General features: G+C 48.2%; 9 protein-coding genes and 1 non-coding gene across 10 annotated transcripts; 4 read left to right on the top strand and 6 right to left on the bottom strand.

The window, feature by feature from the left end:
• Window positions 1-700: 700 nt before the first annotated feature.
• Window positions 701-4,400, top strand: FPRO_12988 (uncharacterized protein; the record flags this gene model as incomplete). The annotated part of the gene is made up of 3 exons (XM_031223564.1): window positions 701-1,006; window positions 1,055-1,569; window positions 1,616-4,400. The coding sequence occupies 3 exons, from the start codon at window positions 701-703 to the stop codon at window positions 4,398-4,400; spliced, it is 3,606 nt and encodes a 1,201-aa protein (XP_031088911.1).
• A 614-nt stretch (window positions 4,401-5,014) lies between these two features.
• FPRO_12987 (uncharacterized protein) lies at window positions 5,015-6,085 on the top strand (the record flags this gene model as incomplete). The annotated part of the gene is made up of 1 exon (XM_031223563.1): window positions 5,015-6,085. The coding sequence occupies one exon, from the start codon at window positions 5,015-5,017 to the stop codon at window positions 6,083-6,085; it is 1,071 nt and encodes a 356-aa protein (XP_031088910.1).
• A 698-nt stretch (window positions 6,086-6,783) lies between these two features.
• Window positions 6,784-7,941, bottom strand: FPRO_12986 (uncharacterized protein; the record flags this gene model as incomplete). The annotated part of the gene is made up of 2 exons (XM_031223562.1): window positions 6,784-7,539; window positions 7,594-7,941. The coding sequence occupies 2 exons, from the start codon at window positions 7,939-7,941 to the stop codon at window positions 6,784-6,786; spliced, it is 1,104 nt and encodes a 367-aa protein (XP_031088909.1).
• A 372-nt stretch (window positions 7,942-8,313) lies between these two features.
• FPRO_12985 (uncharacterized protein) lies at window positions 8,314-8,499 on the bottom strand (the record flags this gene model as incomplete). Its single annotated transcript, XM_031223561.1, has 1 exon — window positions 8,314-8,499. One exon carries the CDS (start codon window positions 8,497-8,499, stop codon window positions 8,314-8,316), a length of 186 nt encoding a protein of 61 aa, XP_031088908.1.
• A 789-nt stretch (window positions 8,500-9,288) lies between these two features.
• Window positions 9,289-13,056, bottom strand: FPRO_12984 (uncharacterized protein; the record flags this gene model as incomplete). Its single annotated transcript, XM_031223560.1, has 6 exons — window positions 9,289-11,347; window positions 11,404-11,548; window positions 11,804-12,311; window positions 12,493-12,549; window positions 12,596-12,833; window positions 12,884-13,056. The coding sequence occupies 6 exons, from the start codon at window positions 13,054-13,056 to the stop codon at window positions 9,289-9,291; spliced, it is 3,180 nt and encodes a 1,059-aa protein (XP_031088907.1).
• An 838-nt stretch (window positions 13,057-13,894) lies between these two features.
• On the bottom strand, window positions 13,895-14,252 carry FPRO_12983 (uncharacterized protein; the record flags this gene model as incomplete). Its single annotated transcript, XM_031223559.1, has 3 exons — window positions 13,895-13,938; window positions 14,040-14,124; window positions 14,178-14,252. 3 exons carry the CDS (start codon window positions 14,250-14,252, stop codon window positions 13,895-13,897), a joined length of 204 nt encoding a protein of 67 aa, XP_031088906.1.
• Window positions 14,253-16,865: 2,613 nt separating this feature from the next.
• FPRO_12982 (uncharacterized protein) lies at window positions 16,866-17,849 on the bottom strand (the record flags this gene model as incomplete). Its single annotated transcript, XM_031223557.1, has 1 exon — window positions 16,866-17,849. The coding sequence occupies one exon, from the start codon at window positions 17,847-17,849 to the stop codon at window positions 16,866-16,868; it is 984 nt and encodes a 327-aa protein (XP_031088905.1).
• Window positions 17,850-18,048: 199 nt separating this feature from the next.
• rrna11 lies at window positions 18,049-18,164 on the bottom strand. The gene has a single exon (XR_004093471.1). It is a non-coding gene; the product is annotated as a ribosomal RNA (ribosomal RNA).
• Window positions 18,165-20,972: 2,808 nt separating this feature from the next.
• On the top strand, window positions 20,973-22,983 carry FPRO_12981 (putative serine/threonine protein kinase NRC-2; the record flags this gene model as incomplete). The annotated part of the gene is made up of 4 exons (XM_031223556.1): window positions 20,973-21,792; window positions 21,844-22,143; window positions 22,194-22,575; window positions 22,626-22,983. 4 exons carry the CDS (start codon window positions 20,973-20,975, stop codon window positions 22,981-22,983), a joined length of 1,860 nt encoding a protein of 619 aa, XP_031088904.1.
• Window positions 22,984-24,007: 1,024 nt separating this feature from the next.
• On the top strand, window positions 24,008-25,405 carry FPRO_12980 (uncharacterized protein; the record flags this gene model as incomplete). The annotated part of the gene is made up of 1 exon (XM_031223555.1): window positions 24,008-25,405. One exon carries the CDS (start codon window positions 24,008-24,010, stop codon window positions 25,403-25,405), a length of 1,398 nt encoding a protein of 465 aa, XP_031088903.1.
• Between the last annotated feature and the right edge of the window lie 113 nt (window positions 25,406-25,518).

The raw sequence follows: 25,518 nt of genomic DNA, 5'->3' as shown, positions 1-25,518 counted from the left end.
GACCCAAGCTTGGCCAAGCCATTTACGCAAGCTTTGGTGGTGGGGGTTGGGGATGATCATGCCATGGATGTTGGTGCTTGGGAATTCCCTGTCTGGCTGAACTCTTGTATCTTGATCAGCGATCAGCAGTCTTGGCACGCATGAAACAAGATGATCTGATGAGTTACTGTGATATTGTGATATTGCGCCTATAATTATCTTTGAATTGTCACTGAACAAAGTAGAGATCATCGTCTTTTATGAGATGCTGCTGATAAGGCCATCAACGTCATTCACGGTTAGTGGCGCTCCGGAATTAAGCACCCAGCCACGAGTGCGGGGAGCTCTCCCCTGGGACTGGCCTTGACGCGGCTCTTTTGGCCGCTAAAACTGATCGTCCCGGGGCCAAAAGCTGCCTGTATTGGAGCTACGTACTTGCGGATAATCGACGTCATCGACCTTAATCATGCCTTGCACTTGATTGCTTTCCTTGGTTGATTGCGTTTCAAGCAACCATCCCAAAGCGATGAATCAATCGCAATGGGCCAAGTAGTGTTATTTGTGTGACGCTAATTTCAGTTCTGGTGTCATATCAATATTTCACTTCTCTCCCTCTTCTCGTCTTCTCCTCCTATTTTCTCTTTTCTCTCTTCATCATTATACCCGAGTTGAGGAGCTCAACCACCAGCTTAATTCTCTATCTGCCTTGAGGTTCGCCATCATGTCGCAGTTTGAGCAGCAGCAGATCCCTGCGGCTGGGCAGCATTACAGCGCCCAGAACCGTGTGCCTAATGTTCGCCAGTTCATGGACCAGTTGGATCAGAACAAGAAGGCCCGTGATGCTGAGATTGACGAGCAACTGAAGCAGAACAAGATCCACGGAGAGACAAAGGATCACAAAAATGATAGAGCTGAAGCTCTTCGGAAACAAAAAGACATCCGCACGGTGCGTGATCCTGTGACGGGAAAGGATGTTGGCATTCGAGATGCCGACATTGATTACAAGGAAGCTGTTGAGAACCCCCAGGTAGGCTCCAATATGCCACTAAGGAAAAGCAAGGACTGACGGTTTCAGCTATCAATTCCCAACGAGAACTTAGGAAAGCCTGCCACCATCGCCACCTCGTCGAAACAGTCTGGCGAAGAGTATCGTTACGCCCAAGATGTCACAGCTCCTCCTGACCCCGTCCAAGAAGGTGCAACATCAGATGTCCCCATTCGAAGTGAGAAGACATCAGTCGTGTTCTACAAGACTCCTTCTGTCAGCTACGAACCTATGTTCGAGATTCTCGAGCAGCGCAGCAACGTTTTGTGTATCGGTATCTTTGCCGCCATCGTCTTTATTGGAAAGATGTTCGGCGGTCGCCTTCTCGGTCTCATTCCCCTGGGTTTCTGTGTAGCTTCTGGTGTTTTCCTTTGGACAAAAGATTTGATTCGTCAGGGCAGAGATCTCGAATGGTCGAGCGAGCAAGAGCGTGGCGAGACTGCCACCGCCAACTTGATCCCTGAGTCCGTTGAATGGATGAACACCATGCTCGGAATCATGTGGGGGCTGATCAACCCTGAGATGTTCGCTGGCGTTGCCGATACGTAAGTAAATGTTTTGAGTGGCATGACCTGGTGCTAACTGCAGCAGTCTCGAAGATGTTATGGCGGCTTCGGTTCCTGGTGTCATCGAGAACGTTCGCGTCGCAGATATCTCCCAGGGTAACAACCCCATTCGCATCCTCAATATGCGTGCTCTTCCCGACTCTCATGTCCAAGATATCAAGGACGAGCAGCACCGACAGAACGAGAAGACTACCGACCCTGAAGAACTCGCCGCCAATGAGCAAGCTGGCTCGTTCTACAACCTAGAGGTTGCAATCGCCTATCATGCGAAGCCCTCTGGTGCGGATATCGCATCCAAAGCGCGCAACATGGGTATGCAGCTTGTTTTCTACCTGGGTATCAAGGGTCTCTTCGGTGTTCCTTTGCCCATCTGGGTCGAACTTCAAGGCCTTGTTGCGACCGCTCGAATCCGACTTCAACTGACTCCCGACCCTCCTTTCCTTAAAACTCTCACTTTCACGCTTATGGGTATCCCTAAGGTTCAGGCTGGATGTACACCAATGATCGAGAAGGGTGTAAATATTCTCAACCTGCCTCTCATCTCCAACTTTGTCAACTGGGCCATTGGTGCTGCGGCTTCGATGTATGTGGCTCCCAAGAGTCTGTCTCTTGATCTTAGCAAGATGCTCCAGGGTGATGACATCAAGAAGGAGACATTGGCTCTTGGTGTTATGTTTGTTCGCATCCACAAGGCTACCGGCCTCAGCAAGCAAGATCAGCGCGGAAGCAAGGGTGGTGGTTCCGATCCTTACATCACCATCAGCTGGAGCAAGTTCTCCAAGCCCCAATTCTGTACTCGTGTTATCCAGGACGATCTTAACCCCGTTTTTGAGGAGAGCGCTGGTCTTTTGGTTACTGCTGATCTTCTCAAGGCTGACGAGCAGCTTTCGGTTGAGCTTTGGGACAGTGATCGATCTTCTGCTGATGATGTCGTTGGCAAGGTCGAGCTCAGCATTCAGAAACTTATCCAGCACCCCGGCAAGATGTTCCCTCAGGTTTCCAAGCTTCGAGGAGTCAAGGCAGACAGCGAAATGCCCGGAGAGCTCCACTGGGAAGTCGGCTTCTTTGGCAAGACACAATTCCGAAAGGCCCTTCGAACCGATGGTCGGGACCTCAATCTCCCCAAGGCGCTCGCGGACAAGCCTGAGCTTCAAGAGAACAAGGGCGCGATCGACACCAAGGAGGAAGATGCCGTCATTCACACCCCTCCTGACCCATTGTGGCCTTCTGGTATTCTCAGCATCGTCGTCCACCAGATTGTTGGCCTAGAATTGGAAAACATCAAGGGCTCCAATGGAAAGCGAAAGGGTAGAGAGTATGAGCCAGCTCGTCCTGAAGCCGGTGAAGTCAAGGAAGAGCAGGCCAAGTCTCTCCCCAGCTCTTACTGCACCATCCTTCTTAACGACGACCTTGTTTACAAGACCCGAACAAAGGTTGTTTCCTCTCAACCAATCTTCAACGCTGGAACCGAAAAGTTCATTCGAGATTGGCGTTCTGCTATTGTTACCGTTGCAGTCCGTGACTCCCGAAACCGCCAACATGACCCTCTTATTGGTGTTGTCCCTCTCAAGCTTACTGATATCCTTCAAACCAGCAGCGAGTCTACCAGGTGGTACCCTCTCGACGGAGGCATCGGCTTTGGCCGCATTCGTATCTCTTTGTTGTTCCGTTCCGTTGAGCTTCGACTTCCCCCTCCTCAATTGGGTTGGGATATTGGTACCTTCGAATTCGTGTCCGACTCCATCACCACCACTGGCTATGCTCCTTCGAACCACGCCAAGATTCGCTTCCGTACTGGAGGCTCATCCGCCAGTATTGGAAAAAGCTCATCCTCTCGTGAGGCTGACGGCATGTCATTCAACATCAGTGGCGCCGATGGAAACCAGCGTGTTCGCCTACCGGTTCGACATCGCTACAGCTCGCCCATCTTCATGGAATTCTACCCAAGTGGAAAGCGAAACCCCGATGCCTATGCTGTTCTCTGGCTCCTGGAGCTTGTTGATGGTGAAGAGACTGACTTTGACATCCCTGTTTGGAAGTGCAACCACAGCGTGCGACTTTCTCAGAACTACATTACCGAAGAAAATTACAAGTCTGTTCCCGATATCGAGATGGAGCAGGTTGGTCGAGTTCGGTTCCGAGCTCGATTTTCTGCTGGAACGGATTCCGATCATATCAAGTTTGCCAGCACAAACGACGACCGTGAAACAATCGAGGCTTGGGAAGCTTGCTACGCAGAGGGTGTGCGTCAGCAGGATGTTGAGACCGAGGTTCCTCCTGTGATCCAGAAACTTCACGAAGAGTCTCTGACTCATGGCCGTGACGTTCTCGCGCAAGCCGACGAGAAGCAGAAGCAGAAGTGGCTTGCCAAGGACGGCACCGATTGGAGCGGTGCCTTTGGCGAAGATCCTTCTGTGTTGATGCGCAAGAAGAGCAACAGCGAGTCCAGCGAGGAATACGACGACTTTGATGAGGATGACTCCGATCCTGATCTTGGTATTCAAGATGCCGACACTGAGCCCACAGATCCCTCTGAGAACGGGCGCCCTTCAGTTGATACAACCGGCACCAACGCAACGAGCGCTACGAACAGTTCCCAGGCTAGCTCCAACAGCAAGAACCCCATCAAGAAGATTAAGTCATACCGATCCGACAGCCGCGATATGCATCGCAAACATCGAGGTCTTATGCAATGGCGACCCATGCGCAACGTGCAGTTTGCCAAGGACGAAGCCAAGTTTGCAGTTCGAAAGGTGGCTAAGCTTGGAGCCCTGGATGGCCGAAAGCCTGATGTCGAGACTGAGGTTTAATACATCAAAATTTCCTTTGTGTTCAAGAGGCGATGATGGTTGGAAAGGCGATTGGTAAACGGATGAGATTGATGATGGCACGATTGGAGTATTGCTGATTATGGTTGTCTTGTATAAATACGAATACCAGTTATTGAAATGAATTTAACTCCTGAGAATCAACAATATCCATTCCGTGATAAGTGCAAAAGCAAACGCGTAGACAAACCATGATACGCCCCCAGATCTCAGCGCTGATAGAACTTACCAAATTAGAATGAGCAGCAATACTGCTAAAATATACATTTGATTGAAAAATTGCTAGCCCTTCAGTACATTTCTCGTTGTTGAAAATAGTCGACATCTCTTCTTCGTAGTGCTAGAGCACGTGAGTAAATGAAATCGGCCTCCTGCCAGTGATCTCCTGGCAGATCTTAGCCTCCTGCCTTCAGCACCTCTTGACAGCAATAACAATTTTATCCAATTCCAATAGTGGCATGTTTTTCACATTAAGGGCTTTCGTTCATTGCCGTATCTCATAAACTCTTTTCCCTCTTAAATGAATTGCACAACCCGCATTCTGCACGCTAAACTTATCGCGCCACGCCGCGTCGAAGCGTGTTAAGCTGTACAGTATGAGCTTCAGCAGTATAAACCCTGGGAACCAAAGCAAAAAGACCCAGCACATCCACTTACCACCACATATCAATCGCTTTGATTCCGTCTCTGATAGTCTAGAGTCAGAGGATCCTCTAGTCAGAGATGCACCAACAAGAAGTCACAGCCAAAGCCCGGTTAAACAACATCCAGGCTCCTTGACACCAAGTGGTAGATCAAGTCTCGCTGTCGTTCTCCCGAGGTCACCAGCACATTTCGAAGCTTACAAAGAAGTCAGCATCGATGAGGATGAAGCCTTTGATGCGCCGGTCACGTCGGATCTTACCCCACGGGGAAGACCAAAGTCGTTGTTCAAAGCAGTCAACGCTCTGAAAACGTCGAGTCCGGGTGGTACACAGACGGGAGTTTCCAGCGATACAACGTCTACAACACCAGCGCGAGGAAGAGGAAGACCTAAAGGGTCAACTAATAAGTCAAAGGGTCTACAAACAGCAGCTGGAGCTCCTCGACAGGCCCGACAAGCTGCTACTAAGCCGCGGCCTCATCCCAATGGGTTTCCAAAACGAAGAGGCCGGCCGCCAAAGCAACCTTCTCCTCCTCCAGAGACCATCTACTATCAAGTGGACGCCCCAATCTTCCCGTTTCTGTGTGAGTGGAGAGACTGCAAGGCTGAACTACATAACCTCGAAACTCTCCGGCGGCACGTTTACATCGTTCATGGTGATGATATCAGCTGTTTATGGGGAGAGTGTGGGAGGCTGGAGAAACCATCTGAGTTTGATACGGACGAGGGGTTCAAAGAACACATCGAGGAGGCGCATCTAGTGCCCCTATCGTGGCACTGCGGTGATGGTTTTAATAATAATCTTGGCCGGAGGAGTTTACCGAACACGGCAGAGGACGTACCAGACTATCTCAAGGATGAACACGGGAACCAAGTTACGCCCTCGATACGAGATCAGCAGGAAGAAGATTTGTTGACGTGGAGAAAGAACCGGCGAAAACTGAAGGACCTGCTCATTCGTATGAACGACAACCTCCCCGATGAGTCAGATGAAGAAATGGGAGTCGAGAGACAAGCAGTCTGAGGTGCTCAGAGAGTTTGGTTAGTAGAATTGAGTACGAGTCCGGCTCGGTCTAATGCAAAGCGATTTTGTGATTCAAGGTTACCTATTAGGTATCGACGGTCTTGAAGTTTCGTGAACTGAGGGTGACCTTGATGTCTTGCTATCAGTGGCTTGGAAGAGGAGCATTTGCTCAGTGAAACATGTGGAGAGACGTCTCATCCCCGCGCTTGATGAGGTGATTATGGGGACCATCATGGTGCTTATACGATTGCACGTGAAAAGAAGCTGTCGTTCGATTGGAGCTCCTGAGCAGTTGAGTGCTAGAGGTAAAGCTATCGGCCGCAGCTCAGAGCTTCCGAAACTCGATTTCCCGTGAATGAAATCGCTAAAATGAGGCAGAAATTACGAGAACCCGTTCTCTAGGGCTGAAGATGGCGTCCAGCTCGGTTGTCTCGGTTCAATATCATTGGCACATATGGAAATTGGAAGCGTCATCCTCACATCCCGATGATCCGAGATGGAGGGACGGGATATCTCACAACACATCGAATTGGAACTTTTGCAGTTTAACATAACCAACTATTTATTGGATTTTGAATTATCATTAGGGCCGAGAGAAATGCATGAACTCTGTAAACATTGTAACACCAAAGCACCAATTCCATCGATCTATTAGGTACGAGAACTGCCAAGTGGCATTGCAATCATGCCGCCTTTTTTTAGTCAGAGTAGCTTGCCTTGCCTCCGTCAAGAGGGTTCTTGACTTGGATGAGACCGGGAGCAGCAAGAGTGAAGTTGGGAACGTCATCAGGAGTGGCAATGTTGTTGGAAGTAGTCAGAGCAGCGTGGGTGAAGCCCTGAGCGACCAGCTTATGGTAAGGGAACTCAGCCTCAAGCTTGACACTCTTGCCATTCCACTTGACGTTCTCAGCCTTGACACTGTAGGGAAGCTGCTGGCCAGTGGTGTAGGTGATATAGATATCCTCGCCCTTGTGAGACTCTTCAAGAGTGGCGCTGAAAGTTAGACTCTGGTCCTCAGCCTCAAGAACAGCAATGGCACCGCCGTTGACCTGGAGAGCAGGGAAGATGGGAAGGTCGATCTTCTCGATGTCCTCAGTGCAAGAGCCAGGAACAATAAAACCCTGGAGAGCAGACCAGGCAAAAGCAGCAGGGACAGTGGTCAGGAATGGTGACTCAGAAGGAACTTGGCCGAGGTAGATACGGTAGAAACCATTTTGCTCACCCTCTTGGCCGATGACGGACGAGATCAGGCGGACAACCTCTGGAAGACCCTCGCTAGCGAAGACAACGTTGGCGTCTTGGAGAGCACCGAGAACGACTGCAGTGAATGTCTCAGCGAGAAGTATGGCGTCCTTGAGGTTGTCGACGGGGAATTGGTATTTGCAAGGTGAAGGGGCAAATTTGCCAGCTGACTTGAGAGTGGCCAAGGCACCGATGGCGTGCTGCTCTTCTTGCTGTTGCAAATTGTCAGTTGACTGATATCCTTATGAAGATGGGCAAGTACTTACAGCAAGGACAGTCTTGAGAACATGCTTGGCCTCATGCAACTTGTCACCCTCAACCTTGTATCCTTCAATGCCGTTAGTGACATTGTAGAGAAGAGAGCAAAAGTAAGCAGTCTCAAAGAGCTCGTTGAAGGCAATGAGCTGGAAAGCTGTGGTAGAACCAACACCGAGAGTGGTGGGAAGAGGAGCACCAGGTAGCTTTCCACCAGCCTGGATAGCGATCTGCTTCTCCTGTGAAGCATCAGGGTTGGGGAAGCCATTCGCAGCGGGGACCCTGTAAGATCGGGGAACAATGCCAGCAAAGGCAGAGCCTGCAAGGCCTACAGAGGCAAAGAGTGTTGAGAAACGCATGGTTTCAGTGGTTGTGATGTGAACGAAAGGGAGTGTTGGCTATGATGGGTAGGCAAACAGAGAGCGTAATGCTTTATACTGCAAGATGTGACAAGACAGTGAACGTGGTATGAACTGGAGAAGGAGAATCTGTTGGGGGGAAGCGCTCAGGAGATATATAGCTGTAATGGAAGAGAGACGGTACTTGGAGGAGGCTGGAGGATGGCCCGGCGACAAGAAATTGAGTTCGCAGCAAGGTTACCTCTGAGGAGGGGTCTTGAAGCTATCATGACGACATGAATCTCACGGGATGAATGTGATGGGATTGCGCTTGTGTGCTGAATCCCGCTGTGTCTTTGATGCTATGCTAGGTCTTACTCTTCAGCTCTGGATCTAGGCCTTGCCGAGATGTTGCAGTTGAGAGGACGAGCTAGCTAGTTGAACGGCTAACACGGCCAGAGCTATCTTTGGAGTAGGGTCGGAGAATTGCGGTAGCGCGGAGACGATGTTACCTTGAGCTTGTTGCATCATTGATGTATTGAATCGCTTGATTAATGTTATGGTTAAAAGATATAACATTTAACAGTGCTGAAAGAATAATTCTCCTCAAGAAAGGTAAGTTCTCAACAGTAAAGCAACTATCAAGCATAAAACGCCAGGAAAACATAAACAAACAAAATTCAGATTGTTGCAACAACAAAACTGTTTCACAAGTTTTGACTCGGCTCATCTGCCGTGTGGCTTGAGCGCCAAATACCACCTTGCTCACACAATGTACTCCGCCCCACGGCTACATCAATCCCCAGCTTTAGTGCCAGGAACTGAAATGTCATCGGGCTACAGTACATAGGGCTTAGACTTGATTACACTCGGCACCATGATTCCGGTCGTGAGGCTATTTCGTTAGGACGGGATGGTGAAGTTCCGCTGCTAATTGGGGACTTTGGTGAGCTAAGCGGGTATTGCTGTTGTAAGATGGGGCTGGGATGATCGTTTTGTTCGGGACCGGGTTTTTATGGCATTATTATGACATGGTATCATATCAGAGACTTCTCATGTAGTAGATACTCACAAACTATTGAAGTTGCTTGGGTTTAAGCAGTTGGGCAGACCAAATACTCAGTCCAATAAGCTTGATGATTCTTGGAGCTCCAGCTGATCTAATGTACCCAAAATGGTGTGTACACTGAGGACCCCATCAGGGAAGGAAAGAAAACTCATGACGTCGATCCTAAAAGATAAAAAGACTTTAGGTAGCTTAGTATAAGCTGAGTATCAGCTTAGGATAAATTTATGATACCTTTTGCCAACGTTGTTTTGATACCCCTATATCACTGTCTCTAATATTTTCTTGCTCCCCGAGGCTCATCACAAATTGTTCCTCAGCGAGCCCCCTGGTTCTGCCTCTGCCTCTGCCTTTGCCTTTGCTTCCGCTTCAAACAGTTCCGCGGCCTCGATCGCTTCCAGACACTCATCCAACACCCGACGGGTCTCAATGGTATCAGCATGATCTGCTCCAAACAACTTTTCCCGATGTCCAACACATTCCTCCAGTAAGCTCTTCGCGTCGCCGAGTATGTCCACATCAGGATACAAGTGTCTGGTATCAATGGTGCTTTGGCCGATCAACACCCAAGAACGTCCTAGATCGTTCATAATCCTAAGAGTATCAGGATTCTCCTTGCCAAGTACCCTTTTTCTGGTCTCGTAGACTTCTAGCTGCAAGTCTTCTGCCTCTGAGATATTAGTACCACCGATGTGGGAGAGTATCGTAGCCAGGTTCGCCTTGCTGTGGAGGGTCGAGGGGTTCTCTTCACCATAGACCTTAATCTTTACTTCTATTACTCGTCTTTGCATTTCTGCTCCCTCCTCATCTTCAAGACCGAGTGCCAAATTATCCATCGCTTCGATAGTACTAATATGTTCTTCTCCAAGGACTCGCTTCTTTGACTCAACAACTTGAATGTGCAGGGCATGTGATTCTTCTTCTCTACCCTGATGAGCCAAGTGTACGGCCAAATTACCCATGGCATCGAGTGTTTCCTCATGGTCATCACCATAAAGGCGTCTCAAGGTCTCGATAAGGCCCTTCAGTAATTTGTCAGATTCCTCGAATCGGCCCAAATCGGCTAGGGAGCCTGCAAGGTCGGAGGTTGTGACCCGTGTTTGAAAATGCTCTTCGCCGAGTAATTCTCTTCGAATGCTGAGACCTTCGCGTTGCAGGCTTTCTGATTCGCGGTATCGGCCTTGAAAGCTGAAGAATGATCCAACCCTATGGAGCACAGAGGCCCTGATAAGCCTGTCTTCCTCTGTTTCGATTATCTGAGCCTCAAGGACAGACTTTGCGTGGGAAAGATATGCAGTGCAAGTTGCCATATCTTCCATCCACCATTCGGTATCGTCGAATTCTGCATAGGGGTAAAAGTCTGACACTGCCGAGAAAGCGCGTCTTGTAAACTCAGCAATTCTTCCTTTTCGAGCCAGCCAAGTTCGCGTAACTAATTGGACCAGACGATGCATAGTATGATCGCCACCTTTCTCTGCCCGAATGAAGCAGAATGCCTTTAGAACCCCAAGTGCCTTGACAAGTTGCAATTTAGTGTTTGACTCTGCGGGTAGAGTTTCTCTGGCGTAAAAGTCAACGAAATCGAGTGGTATTTTTTGCCGATCGAAGAAACACATCAGTGATAACAGCTCACTGGCGAAGAGGTACTGTCTCTCTATCTGTTGGAAGGACAGCATCCACGTCTGGGCGACTGCGTGAGGGGTATCCGAGTCTCTCCCGACAGTCTCAAACTCTTCGTTCAGAAGATCAACAAGATCGTCTTGACTTCCATCTAAAAGCTCGATATATTCACTAACTGTGATAGAGTTCTCCTGGATAAAGGCAGCTGCTTGCACCAACGCAAGAGGAAGAAACTCTAAGCGTGATGAGAGTTCAACCAAGGTCCTTTCAGATTCATCGCCTTCCCGCAAACCTTGGCGAAGAAGCTGAGTCGCCTCATTTTCATCCATCTTGCCAACTTCTATGGGAAATTTGCCCTTTGTGAGTCGTGAGCCCACCTGCATGTTCCTTGTTGTGATAAGGACATTGCCGTGAGGACATTGTGGTATGAACTGGCCCATACTAGTCTCAGTATTGGCCTTCAACTTTGATGGTTCGTTTTGAGGAAAGAAAAGTTGCATATCATCAGCGTTATCAATGACCAACAGCCACTTTCCACTTTCCTTGCTTTCCAGCCAGTCTCTAACTGTGGACAAAGCATTGAATGTTGCGTCTTCGTATCCCAAGATTCTACACTCGTTGGCAATGCTGGCGTATCCCTCAGAGAATTTTTCAACACTACTAGCATGGACCCAAAATACCGAAGTATCCTGAGAAACTTCCTGAGTCCAGTATGCATATGATAATGCGATTTGTGTCTTTCTATTTCGAGTCAGTGGATGGCACTTTGCTGATAAATTGGATGTTACTGAACATACCCGACTCCACCAAGACCATAGAGTGCAGCCCTTCGATGGCCCCTAGCATGTGACTGGGGTTCTAGATCTCCCAGTTGAGTTTTCAGCAGGTCAAGTATCTCAGATCTTCCGACAAAAGCTGGGTTGAAAGTGTATGGAACGAGGCCTGAGAAGGAAAAGTCAGTATTGATTTGGGTACTGCGAGCGGTCTCGGCTTAAAGGCTAAGGATTCCCTATAGGGCCAGCGCTGGGGGAGGAAAGGAAACCCCGGGCCTCGATCCTAGATGACAAAAGGGCTTAGGCTAACTTGGGAAACCTTTGCTGAGTTTAGGATAGCTGTGCCAAGTTTATTTTGACACCCCGTATCAAGGTCCGATGTTTTCCTGCTCTCCGAGTCAGCCTTTGTTGAGTAGGAACTTACAGTATGTGGCAGGAGTTTGCTTCTTTGGCTTAGACTGTGTTTGCTGAATCCTCTTCATCCAGCGCTTTAGCTCTCCACAGATGGCCACAAATCCAGGCTCCTTTGAATTGGAGAATTTGGTCATATCTGCATGATTCTTATGTATCCCGATCGAGATGTGGCCCGGCAGGATGGCTGAATGTTTGGGCACGATCACTCCGAACTTCTTAGTCGGAAGCTCTTCGTAAAAACATGTAATTTCTATCATGGTGGCCTCATCTTTGCTTCGTGTCATAAGAAGAGCCTGAAAGCTATCCTGAATTCGGGCTAGGACTTCCGAGTCCCTTGTGAGGACTTGCACAATATCGCTGTTGGTTTCTTTTATCAATCCAACGGAGCGCGAGACCAATTCTCCGATCTTGGCGAGGCTTGATCCATGATGTGGTGTGCCGAGAAAGATAACACCACGAGTGAAGTTGACTATATCTTGAAGGTGCTGTTCAGACCGTTGTTTCGCTGCGACAAGTGCCTATTTTCTCAATGAGTCCTTGAAGTGACTAGGGGAGGAAAGAAAACTTGGAATCTCGATGATAAATGATAAAGAGGCTTGGGATGCCTTTGCTAAGCTTAGGGTACCTTTTTCTGAGTTTGATTTGACACCCATATAATGTTCGACGTTTTGCTCCCCGAGAAGTGAGTGAGTGACTTACATCCTGACAAACAAGTCCTCCTAGACTATGGCAGATAAATATGATAGGTCGTTCATTCTAAACCGTCAGGTATGAACGAATTGTGTAGGTATGAGATATTTACTGTGTTATCGTTCTGTCGAAGTGATGCGAGAGCAGTCACGAGATTATATGCATGATTGGAGATTCGATTCTGTGAAGGACCATCGTCCTTGCCGGTAACAGTTGAATCATAAGAGTAAGTGAGAACACGTGCAGTCTCGATCTCCAAAGGAAGGAGTGTCTTCGGCCAAGGACTCCCCGAAGTCTTGTCCGTCCACGTTTTTTGACAGTCTCCTTTCAATCCATGGACGAAGACGATGCTGGTCTTTTGGTCAGACAACAACTGAACGGGAAAATCTTGCCAACTCACTCGATGTTATCACTTTCGGTGCTATGAAATGTCTGTATTCCAGAGTAGAAGAAAGTTGTTCGGGTCTGAGCTATCGGCACTGGTGATGGCTGAGGAACTGGCTTCTCCTTCACAGTTGGGGTTTTATCTGGTTTGGATTTAGAACGAAAGACGCGCCGCACAGAAGAAAGCATGGTCGAAGAGAAAAGACAATTATATATTAAAATGAGGCAGAAGAATAATTGGTGAAAAAAGTCGTGGGGTTGGTCCCGTTTCATAAAGGTTTGGGTATCATCTCTAAGCGCCCAGCACATCAGGAGACGCTGATAAGCGCCGGGCTGCAGGGAATGTAGTTGGAGCATGCCTGATTGATCAGTTTTAATATTGGTTGTCGGTAACAAATCAGAATTGCTGTTTGAACAGGGGATACAGGGGATTATAAGAGTAACCCATAACCAACACAAACATTGATGTGATTTGAATGACCTGTCAGAATCGGCTCTCAGATGTGACGATCCGGCACTCATATTCTGGCACACTATGAAGATTGCGCGTATCGGCGGGATCGGCCTCGCTTTTGTAAAAAATGATCCTGTTTTATCTTTATAAATGATCGTAGCTTTGATAAATGGGAAAGGTTGTTGATAATGCTCGTGATACATCGTTGACTACGTATCCATGGGTGTCAGTTCAAACCATGATCTTGAATGAAGAAGAACAAGGATACGTAAGGCAGATTGACGCTGCTTGTTTAACCGTCACGGACAAACATCATAACAAAATATATTGATAAAAGGAGCGGAAGGCTAATACAATCCTTTCAAAGACAACCCATATTATTGCACCGCTTCGCCTGGGCTTCCCAAATGTCGTTTCGTTTTGTCGCTGCTGCTGTAAAGAGGCAATCTGGTTCCGAATACTCCAAGTTCTCTTCTGGCCCTCGATTCCATCTCTTGTCGCGGCTTTCAGTGTAATTCATCAATGGCCATCGGGCCAAAGCTGGCAGTATTCAAACAGATCTCATCGCAGCTTTTATTTCTTGCCTCCGGTGCCTGCAGCAGCCTTGCGAGCATCAGCTGTGAGATTTGTCAGCATTCTTTTGTTCCAAAAGCGACGCTGTGTTGGTTCGTGGTTGTATTCGGGAGTCGATCGTAGGGGTCTAAGCTGTTGGACATACAAGCTGCCTGTTTTCGTCGCATTTCTTCGGCGTCGTTTTCTTTCTCCTGCTTTACCTTGGTACCGCTCTTGTTGCTTCCCCCTTTCTAAATAAAGAAGATGTCGTGTCAGTGTGTCTGATGTTGATGCGAGAAACTTCAGACTGAAGACGAACCTTGGCAGCTCTCGCCTTGGCCCTTGCACGGTCAACCTCACGCTGGTTGCCACGAGACATAGTTCCGGTGATTGATGGGAATTACAACCGAAAGATTCGAAGAAGGTGGTTCGGAGTCAGAGATTGGGCTTTCAAGATTTGAGAAAGATGTGAAGAAGACGAATGAGAGACAATTGTGGCACGAGTGGCCAGACCGTAAGATAAACTTTAGCAAATGGGCCTGGGGCTGTGCTTTTCTGTTTTAGTGGCTGTCTCGGATCAAAGACCCAATCGGAGAACAAGCTTTTGGAGGCCATACAGGCCTCGATCTGGGCTGTATTGACCCTTTGATTTACCAGGAACTTTTAGTATATTCACTTACCTTACCTCAAAGCTAACCTTGCTTTTCGCTGACACAACCTCGGCATTAATTGTTAATTGGCGAAATAAAAGAGACATAAAATGAGATAAAAGATTTTGTGTTTTGGTTGAGTTCTGAGGAAAAGTACAACTTCTCATTGGTTGACACTTGCTCATTGAGGTAACAACAAGTCCAAACTTTAGTGCCTATCCAATACATCATCACAGCGCATTATGAGAAAGTATATCCCAGCCGAGCTTCTTAAAACAAGATGAGCTCCGTAAGAAGCAGACTTGACGAAGTCGCTATGTTCTTGACGATTCCATCTATACGTATGATATGCTTCGGGAAGTGAGGCAAACCCGAATGCAAGAACTTGTGCTTCAATAAGTTACAACAGCATTCTCATTGGCTTTCTAGTTCAATGGTTTATCGTATTGCTTATGGCTTCTCGCGCCTGATCTATTGCATTGATGGTGGCACCCGTTTTCAGCTTCCAATTTCACCAACATGTACTCGACTGAGCCAAAAAAAAAAAAAAAAAGTGGCAGTACTGGTACTTAATTGCCTGTCAAGTTGATAATCTCATTAGCTCCTCTTCGGAACAAGGCCCATCAGAAAGAATACTGCACATTTCGGCTGTCCTTTGGCCAGCTTCGAGAGAGAGGAATACAATTACAAAAATTCATCATCCTTAACGACCTTGCTCCGTCTCTTAACTGCTATTCGTACAGTCGCCTTGCGCCCAGGTGCAACGAATGAGACATTGCTGTTTCTCCAATCTTGCCTGTAGACCAGTTGCAACAGGCTCGAATTGACCCGTGGGCCATTCAGCTGAGAAGCAGTTCCCGGTTCGATTCAACCCAAGTTAAGTCGTTGTATTGCGATTTTCTTTCTCTTTCAGCTTGGGTTGTTCAATCACTCTGCCCCCTCTGCCAGACATGTCCAACAACTGCTCCTCCAGACTGCAAATTTCTGCTTCTAACTCCTTGAAGCTAGTTGTCCGTGATGAGTTTTCGAAATCAATAAGCGTAGCTCTACCAGCATGAACAAGGAAGTTGTGCTTGTTGACATCCCCGTGTTTGATCCCCAGATCATGTAGCTTCGACAAAGCTTGGCGGCACAAAGCGAGGTCATCCGACGTAGCATGGCGACAATCTGCAATGCGTTCCATAACTATTCCAATGACCCGGCCTTCCTCCGTCAGGTGGCCAAGAAACTTTGGCCCGATCCGTTGGCCTTCTATCCACTGATAAGCCGTTGTCTCTGCTTCCAACTGAGGCACTTCCCATGGAAACCGAGCGAACTTGGCGACAACTGGTGAGCTGAAGCGAGAGCATGAGGCCTCGTAGACGTTGGAACGAAGTTTACCCCCCCCCCCCCCCCCATTTGGAGATCCAAGTGGTCGATATGTGTGGTGTGCCAGGCAGTGAGGATTCCAGGGAGCTGTACTCTGGATATAGAGGAAAAATAAACAGTTCCTTTCAAAGGATCGCGTGAGATGCGACCTTTGTTCCATTCCTCAGTTGGAAACCGTGGAAGTAAAGAGAATAGAGTAGGGCCAAAGGCCATTTCATGAAGCTCAAAAAGTCCTGCATCAATGGTAAGATATTTGACAAATCTTTTGTCAACAAGAATTCGGAAGTCGCTCTCGCTGTCTGGGTCGATGCTTGCTTGAAGCAGTTGCAAGTCAGGTATGTGGTCTTCCATCATTGATTTGCGAAATGGTATCGCTAAATCACCCTTACGTTGACCGTGGATGTGGAACACGCCATGTAAAAGAAGGGGAGTCTCGCTGTAGTTAGCTGCTGACTTATGGCCCTTGGAGTTGTCCCTTTTTCCTCTATTTTACGAACTCCATCCATCACGTCTAAGTAGCGCGTTTCAGCACGCGCGCGCTTAAAACATACCCAGTAAGGTGTCGTCAAGTTTGGACATGAACGGTTTCGAGCTTTCTCATTACCTTCGGACGACCTGATAACGAGCTAGGGACAGTAAACGCCTTTCAAGTCAAGATGTGTGAGCAGGAGTGTCGCATGTATACTTGTGGGTGCAAGAAGTTTGAGGAATATCGTCAGTGTCATCCAAGGCAAGGCACAAATGTCAAATGCTCTCCGGTCGAGCAGGTGCGGCTTCCGGATTCGGCGCACATGTGCACTAAACATATGGTTAAGCCGGGAAAGGATGAGATGAAACGCTGATGAGGCTCAAAGCGATTTGGCCGGGATGCAGAGAGAAGTCAGTATGTTCGGTCGCTCATAGTATAGTATTATAAATCGTTTGGACGGCATACAACTTATGCAACTGTTTTGTATCCCTTTCTCCTCCTAGCTTTAAGGTTTAGAATGCATTCCATGTTCAATATTGCCGCACTCTCGAATATGATCATGAAAAGACGATCTAATGAATTTCCGCCTCTTGTGAAGGGGAAGGCGGCTGGACCTTGCGCAGCCCAAACAATGAAAGCCCCATTCTATCGTATCCGATGATCTGTCTAGCCACGGAGCAGAAACAATGGCCACAAATCGAAAGGGATTTCCCGAACGTCCATCGTAAGGGTCTCCTGTCGGGGGTTTTCTGATGTGGCGGGGGCCTTCCCCTTGCTGTGCTTGCATCAACCTTCTCTCATAATCTTCTTGTCTCTTTGCGTTCTGATTAGTGACATATGTATGCATTGCATCTAACGATCCATGATGGGCAACGGCCCAGTTCAGTGCGGCCTCATAGTCAACCAAGAAGGTCTCGTTAGCTTTCTTCTCATTTGGCGAATACGTTCCAGGTATAACCCTAAGACAAGGTAGCTTCTGAACCTCAGCTCTCTCCAGACCAAACTTCCGGCACGCATGGCTTAAACCCAGCGGTAGGTATTCCTTCTCCTGCGATAGGCAGAGGAAACAAACGCGTTTGCAGGTCAGAAGGTAAAGATAGCCGCCAAAGTCGCCACATTTCTCGCAACTTGATGTGTGTAGTTTTTCGAGTAGCAGTGAGCAAGTGATCCATTTGCCAGTTTGGATACATAGGATACCACGTAACGCGTTTCTTGCGTGAGTAACAATGACTTTGTATGTGGGAAGATGATTGACGAGGTCAGCGGAACGCCTATTAACATATTGGAAGTTGATGAGAGCGCGTATATCAAGATAGAGAAGAATTTGCTCGAGTAATTCTGGAGGGAGGCAATCGAGAGCACTGAGGCTTGAGATAGGTAATGGAAAGCTACGACGCGAGTATTCGGATTGTAGAGTGGGAACATTCTGATCTAAAGTGTGGTCATTTAGGCGCAAAGACGGGTATGTCAGGTGAGAGTATTCGTCCATTGCGATCAGCTTTGGTAAACAAAACTAAGTACGGAGTAGTGTTGTTGTGTACGGAGTAAGTTATTAAAAACATTTCTTGAAGCTGAGGTATGTGGAGTTGCGTAAATGGTCAATGCTTCGCTTAGCTAATAAGCTCGGCAATTGAGGTTGGCTACCTTGACCTTCGCTTGACCAAAACACCAAAAAGAATAGTACCAAAAACATACAACAGCGGGGATTCGCTGGTCGTCACCGACCCAACTACTAATCCGCCCCTTATCAGCTTATCTATGGGAGAGCGGACGGGATCCCGAGTTCTCTGATAGGTATGGTCGTATGTAAGAGATCGATGCCATACTTCAGACTATGACGACGTTCTAGACGAGACACAGCAGGCAATAGTTAGTTACTCATCTGTAATATCGTGGTAAAACGGACAGACCGAAGTTGTTACGTCGCATTTGTTCAATAGCTTGCCAGATGTCAACCTCATCGAGGTCAACACAAGGCTGCCTGTCTTGACAATCAGAGTTCGTAAACACTTCGATGCGTCTCTTGAGCTTGCTTGTAAACCAGATCTGAGTTATGGCTTCAGAGATTAACTCTCTCTATGCTTAATGTTCCGAACAAAAAATGCCTATTGGCTATTCATTTTCCATTCCGTGAGCAGTCATCATAACTCTATATCGGCGGAGACACTTCGGTCCCTCAATGGCGGGTTTCTCTGGTGATACGATGAAGGTCATTTGGTTACTCTCTAAGTCTTCCAAATGACAATTTGGCTGAGATAAGGTACCAAATGGCTGGTGTGGAACTAGATAAGCCATGAAAGCAAAAGGCCCAGCCGAGTTGACTCACTTACACAAACAACACTCAGCACCCGAAACGCTACTCGTTGCTCACAGCACAACAAATATTAATACGTATATAATTTCCTCGTAATGCTTAGCATCTTAAGCTTACGAAACGGCATTAGCGAGCATTACCAGTACCGCTATCCTACACGCCGTGACTAGAGGCTTTCGATACGCGTACTTGGAAACTTTCACTTGTGATCTTTTTGAAGATCAATTACGGCTAATAAATCTACGTGTACAAACTGTGAGATCTTATGAATTAGCGCAATGAGTTCAATTCAATTCCAGTTCAGAAGGCTTCTCATATGCCAAGGAGCTTCTCTTATATACGTATGTCATTTTTTGAATGTTGCAAGTCCCATCGGATATGACGTTATGACTTTGGGAGGGGTTTTACAGTAACTAAGCGAGTCGACCAAGTTGAATTCGATAAGCATACCAGCACTGAACATTGGACCTCATGTCTCCTGATGAAATACATAAACATCCAAGATAGTCCTGACCAGCGTTGATAACCCTTGACGTTGGTTCAAGCTTCATCATGCCACTATTTATAGGGTAGTCCACTCAGGCATAAACATTTCTGATTATGGAAGCTACAGCGACATTGAAAGGCTCTGCGGATCAATATAATTGATCAATCATCAAGTGTTGAGTTTAGAGTTGGTTCTTCATAGGGGCCGGGTTCAGTATTAGATCCCGAAGCCACTCCCAGGACGAAGTTGGGGTCTTTTCTAGTCCGTAACTCGGATGTTGTCACGCATCGTTCCACAAACAAAATGGCCCTGTTCTGACATCTCCCCACATCACTATTGCACAAACGTGGATTACCAGGATAGGAAGTACTGCAATGCTGATCGCCTCATTCATGTCATGAGCTTCCGACTCAATCATTTTCTAGAAAGGCAAGGTACAATCTGCAGAGTCCAAGCAAGCAACCCCAGGCCGCGGGAACCAATATCGAGAACCCACAAGGTCTCTTTTCCGATCTGGCAAGACGCTATCGACGCCTCATGATTCTAGCGCATAGACAGACGAAACGTAGGTACCGGTCTAGTGGCTCGCGCCCTAGGATGCCCGAAAGACGGGCCTACCAACAACCCACTGTAGAACGTCACTCCTTTACCGGGGACTTCGGGAGGATGAATGCTTTGGCTAAATTCGCAATTACGCTTTAGTCTATATCTCACGGCATTATCTCACCGGAGTTTGCGGGCAGTGGAATGATACCGAGCGGCCGAGGGAGGGCGCAGTTGGCTTTGTCAGATAATGAGAAACCAAACCAACCTAAGCTCACCTTAAACTAACGTTACCCAGACCCTAGGGAGCACCTAAGCTAGGCCATCCAAGCCACAGAGAGGTGCGAGGCGGGCGAGTTTAGAAGAGGCGAGGCGTTCCAGATCCCCGCCTACCAGGGAGACGAGGGAATTCACCTCGAGTTTGCGTGAGATGCGAATGTACAGTAGTATAATTATGTTGAATGCAGCAACATGCAAAGTGACAGCCTGCATACAGTATTCCCCTATCCAGGTTAAGTTTATATGTAACTCTATGTAACTCTATTAACAGAGAAGAGGAAACAAAGTCACACCCATCCATCCATTGGACCATGGGTGAGGCTACGCCTAAGATCGCTAGACTTTTAGAGCTGAGTTAGTGGGCGGGCAATGGTGATAGAGGGGCCGATGCCGACCTGCATTGCATTGGACTGAGGTGCATCCATGGATTGTAATTATTAATCATGCCTCAGGCAGAAGTCTCCGACGCCGCCCCCATTCCCATCGAATCCATCCATTCCCATCCATGGTCAGGGCCCGTTTCCAATCCAATTCCCAGATCAAGGTCAATTCTAAGCAAGACCCATCTATAGCCTGCCTGACCCAGTCCCAGTCCCAGTCTCAGTCTCGGTCTCAAGGCCAGCAGCGTCATTCCTCCTGAGGCTCTTGGGTCTTCTTCCTCCCTTTTCTTCTTTTACAACAGTGGTGTTGCTCCAAGCTCCCCTGTGACTTCTTTCTCTCAACAGGGTACCTTAGCTTCGTCTACTCATCCGTCCCGACACTTATACCTATCTCGCTACGGACCGATACAGGGCCGCGACTTCAACGACGCGCAACAACAATCCCCTCGTGGATCTTTTACCCGACTCGATCAACATCAACCCGCAAACGTCCTCTCGCCTCCCAATTATTTATTTTGTCGAATATGGAAGCAAATCTCTAGTCGAACTACCGCCAAAGCTGTTTCCGTCTCCACCCATCCAAACGTTTCCGATAACGTTACCGTCGCTATGCCGTCTCAAAAGACCTCCAACGGCCCCGGCCAGGTGAGCCATCGCCTGCGCAATTTCTTCCGCATGAACACTGGAGGTAGCACCGGCAGTGCTTCTAGCGATAAGGAGAAGGAGAAGGAGAAAGAGAAGGGCTCGGCCGCCACCACTCCCGATCCCTCAAAATCCCGCCATACCAAGTTCTTTAGTAATACCGTCGGCCGTCTGCGCGCGCATACCGTCGCTAGTGAGGGTAACCAGCTGGAGGAAGCCATGAGTCCTACGGCACATGCGAACCCTTATTTCGCCCATCAAGGCCAACCAGGATTGCGTCACCACAATTCCGACTCTGTTCCCCCAAGCCCTCCCGATACACCGAGTCTCAAGGTCCAAGGCCCGGACGGTGCCCCTGCGAACGATCAAACTACCAGCGAAACCAAAGAGGAACTCGCCCGGAGACTTAGAAGAGTCGCCAGTGCACCCAATGCCCAGGGCCTGTTCTCCAAAAACGATCCCAACAATGAGCGTCCCGCAACTGCCGAGCTTGGCAAGGATCCTCTCCTCACAAGTTCAGGCGCATTGGGTCTTATAGAAACGGCAAAGGCTCTTGAGGCCGAGGACAAGGTCAAACACGCCAATTCTGACGATGTTCTTGCTGCTCTTCCTGCCCCTAATCTGGGTATGGCTTTCCGCCGCACCTATAGTTCCAATTCTATCAAGGTTCGAAACGTTGAAGTTAGCCCATCCAGCTTTGACAAGATCAAGCTTATTGGAAAGGGAGATGTCGGAAAGGTGTATCTTGTGAGGGAGAAGAAGAGCAGCAGGCTTTATGCTATGAAGAGTACGTCCATCACTCACATTTACTATCGCGACAATGACTAACTAGCCGCAGTACTAAGCAAGAAGGAAATGATCAAGCGCAACAAGATTAAGCGAGCTTTGGCAGAGCAGGAAATTCTTGCGACAAGTAACCATCCGTTCATTGTCACATTATACCACTCTTTCCAGTCAGAAGACTACCTATACCTGTGTATGGAGTACTGTAGTGGTGGCGAGTTCTTCCGCGCTCTGCAAACACGACCTGGAAAATGCATTCCTGAAGAAGATGCTCGATTTTATGCCGCCGAGGTGACAGCAGCACTGGAATACTTGCATCTTATGGGTTTCATTTATCGAGACCTGAAGCCTGAGAGTATGTTGAGAAGCCATGCTTACAAATCCACCGCTGACCCTTTGTGACAGACATTCTCCTGCACCAATCGGGCCATATCATGCTTTCAGACTTCGACTTGTCCAAGCAGTCAGACCCTGGTGGCAAGCCGACCATGATCGTCGGCAAGAACGGAGCCCGCACCGACGCTCTCCCAACTATCGACACTCGGTCATGTATCGCCAACTTCCGCACAAACTCTTTTGTTGGCACAGAAGAGTACATTGCGCCAGAAGTGATTAAGGGCAGCGGTCACACAAGTGCCGTCGATTGGTGGACATTGGGTATCCTTATTTACGAAATGCTTTACGGCACAACGCCCTTCAAGGGAAAGAACCGAAATGCAACTTTCGCAAATATCCTTAGAGAGGATATTCCATTCCCCGATCATACTGGTGCACCACAGATCTCCAAGTAAGTCCTGGGTGAAAACTCACTACCCTACCATTCTAACCAAGCCACAGCCTCTGCAAGTCTTTGATAAGGAAACTACTCATCAAGGACGAGAATCGACGACTGGGCGCCCGAGCTGGCGCATCAGATATCAAGGCGCATCCATTCTTCAGAACGACACAATGGGCACTCATTCGACACCAAAAACCACCGATTGTTCCTCACGCGGGCCGAGGAGTTGATACAGTCAACTTCCGAAACGTCAAGGAAAGTGAGAGTGTCGACTTGTCAGGGTCGAGGGCGATGAACTTAAAGGGAGTCCCGTTAGACAGTGGACTGGCAACTCCTGGTGGTGAGATTGCCGACCCATTCCTCGAGTTCAACAGTGTCACTCTGCATCACGATGGCGACGACGATCATCACCGTTGAGTTCGAGTTTCGAGTTTCTGGGTGCAACATTTGAGGTTCAGGAGTTCGAAATATTGTTATTGATAGTTGACCTCGATCATGGATTGGACATGTTGCCGCACGTATACGCACGGGGTTATGATCTGAGATTCTTGCACTGGGGCGTCTATTCTTTTATTCAGCATCATTTGACACATACTTTGCACTTGACACTCCTTTGGACGATTGCTTGTAAGGGAGAGGGGGAGAGAAACTACGAAAGGCAGAAGAGACAAAAGAAGCGGACAGCGAAAGGGGACAGAAAACAGAAGCGGAGGGTAGAGAAACCAAAGAGACAAGAGAGAGGAAGTCTTAGCATCCTATGATTTTGCCGCTGTCAAAATGGCGTCTGGTCTGGCGTTTTGGGGAGAGCGGGAAAGAAGTCATGTTATGTAAAGTTACCATTCAACAAAGATGACGAGCCATGCACGAACGAAGGCTAGCTTATAGAACCACAGGGATGATTTTGTTAGGGTGTCTTGAGTGATATGAGTTGAGGCAACGCGCCAATATACCAACTACAAGCCGGCTTGTGTCATGAGTCAATCATAGACAAACAAGGTTCATCTATCTGACTTGACAGGTGTTTATGTAATATTTCTCTCCCAGGTGAATACGTCGTGTGTTGAGGTTCTTTCACGGTCTGGGTCATCTGGACTCAAGGACTAGGCACATGACCACACTTAGACACTTGCTGATGGAGGCGCAGGGGAACATCTGCCTAACTGAGACCCTTGAGGACCCCTAAAGCCTGAAATGAAAGGAGTTCTTATCAGCGAAATTATGGGGACAAAATGCCTTGAGAACTTCTCCCATGACGGCAGTTGTGTTCATGAGGTCGGGTAGAAGATAGTGCTGAAAGACTCAAAAGAGTGAATCTCCCACAAATTCGACTTGGTACGGTCTCAGAAACACTTCTAACAACAGTTTTGGCTAGCTTGAGTCTCATTTGTAAATCGAATCTAGCGGTTTGAGTCGCCCAGAAGAACAGAGAATGAGTACCCCAATGTCACGACCACGCCCGGCTCCCGAAGCCCGGCACCGGACTCGGCGCTCATCGGATCGGGTCATTCCCGTCGCCGGAAGACCACAGCTTTCCCGGCCATATCTTCTCGAATGGAGCACACAAAACTGTCGACAGAAAGAATTACTCAATGTTGAAGAATTCCAAGAAGAGATGGTGGCGGTGGAAAGGCCCGGTTGGCGGAAGTTGGCTATTGTAAGAGGGGAGTGCGATATGGGTGTTTTGCTAGGCATCGAGTTGGATAAGAAAAGGGGTGGATGGGTTTGGGAGTTTCCTGAGACTGAGATAAGGAAGAGGAAGCCTGAAGAGGAGGATGGCGAGACGAAAGAGCAAGATGACGATGAGTCTGATGAGGATGAGGGGATCAGAATATGTCGTGCATCTCTGATGGTCAAGGAACAACTCCCTATCCTTCTCCTCGATGGTCTTCCATTTAGAATATCCTCACGACCTTATCGCCCCTCTAGAATCCCAAGTAATGCTCGCCCAGACAGCAAAACATCAGGTAAACGCCCCCCGAAGCGATCCGGCCTGGAAGATTCCCTGTGGCAAGCCCTCGCCGACATCCGTCCAATAGAGGATCTAGTCGCAGAGCTCATCTACGATATGTGGCTCCAGAAACTTGACTCATTACCTCCTCTTGGGTCTGACTCTGTGGATGTTCAGTGGACTATTGCACGAGCCCTTGAAACCAATGCAGATATCACAAAAAGCATGGAGCGGCGAGGAGATTTCAGTGCCATTACATCTGCAGACTGGTCGAATCTTGCAGAACGTCTGCATAGACGTATGCAGCTCTCAATTACAGTTGCTCTCCAAGCACATGCCCACGAAGCTCAAAACGACCCGAAAGATTCAAACTCCAGAAGTCTAGATCGAATAGCATATCTTGGAGGTCTGTTGCTACCCCTGACAGTTGTATCAGGGATATTGTCGATCGAGAGTTCATATGGTCCTGAGGGGAAATCATTTTGGGTGTTCTGGCTTGCATCAGGGCTTTCTTCCCTCCTTGCGATCCTCATCATTTATGCAGATCACCTGCGAACATTGGATGTGTGGATGGAGGTTGCTGCAACTGAGATTCTGGACTTGGATCACAACAAACGATTCCAAGCGAATAGAACACCGCGGCGACGAGAATACCATAGCAGTGGTGATCCAGAGCGTGGGGAAGCAAAGTTGACGACAGCGTCGGACGGAGGCGTGTATGTTGTGCAGCATAGAGGAGATGGAACTAGAGGTAGAGCATGGAGAAGAGGAGAACTAGGTTGGGTTGGGGCAATGAAGAAAATGTCAGGATGGTATAGGTGGAGGGGAAGTCCAGGTATGGAGTTCAGGATGCCAGGTTGGGAGAGGAAAGTAAAGAACTTGGTGTGGTGATAAGGTATATGTCTCCAGACTTCTCAGGATAGATGGTACAGAGGCTAGAAAGGACACGGCTTTATATTCAATGATAGATCACGCCTTGCGTTTCATATTAAATAAGATATCAA

This window comes from Fusarium proliferatum (assembly GCF_900067095.1).
Source record: "Fusarium proliferatum ET1 genome assembly, contig: FPRO_scaffold013, whole genome shotgun sequence".
Taxonomy (NCBI): domain Eukaryota; kingdom Fungi; phylum Ascomycota; class Sordariomycetes; order Hypocreales; family Nectriaceae; genus Fusarium; species Fusarium proliferatum.
The sequence above is the reverse complement of the archived record's forward strand: the minus strand, read 5'-3'. Positions and strand labels throughout refer to the sequence as shown.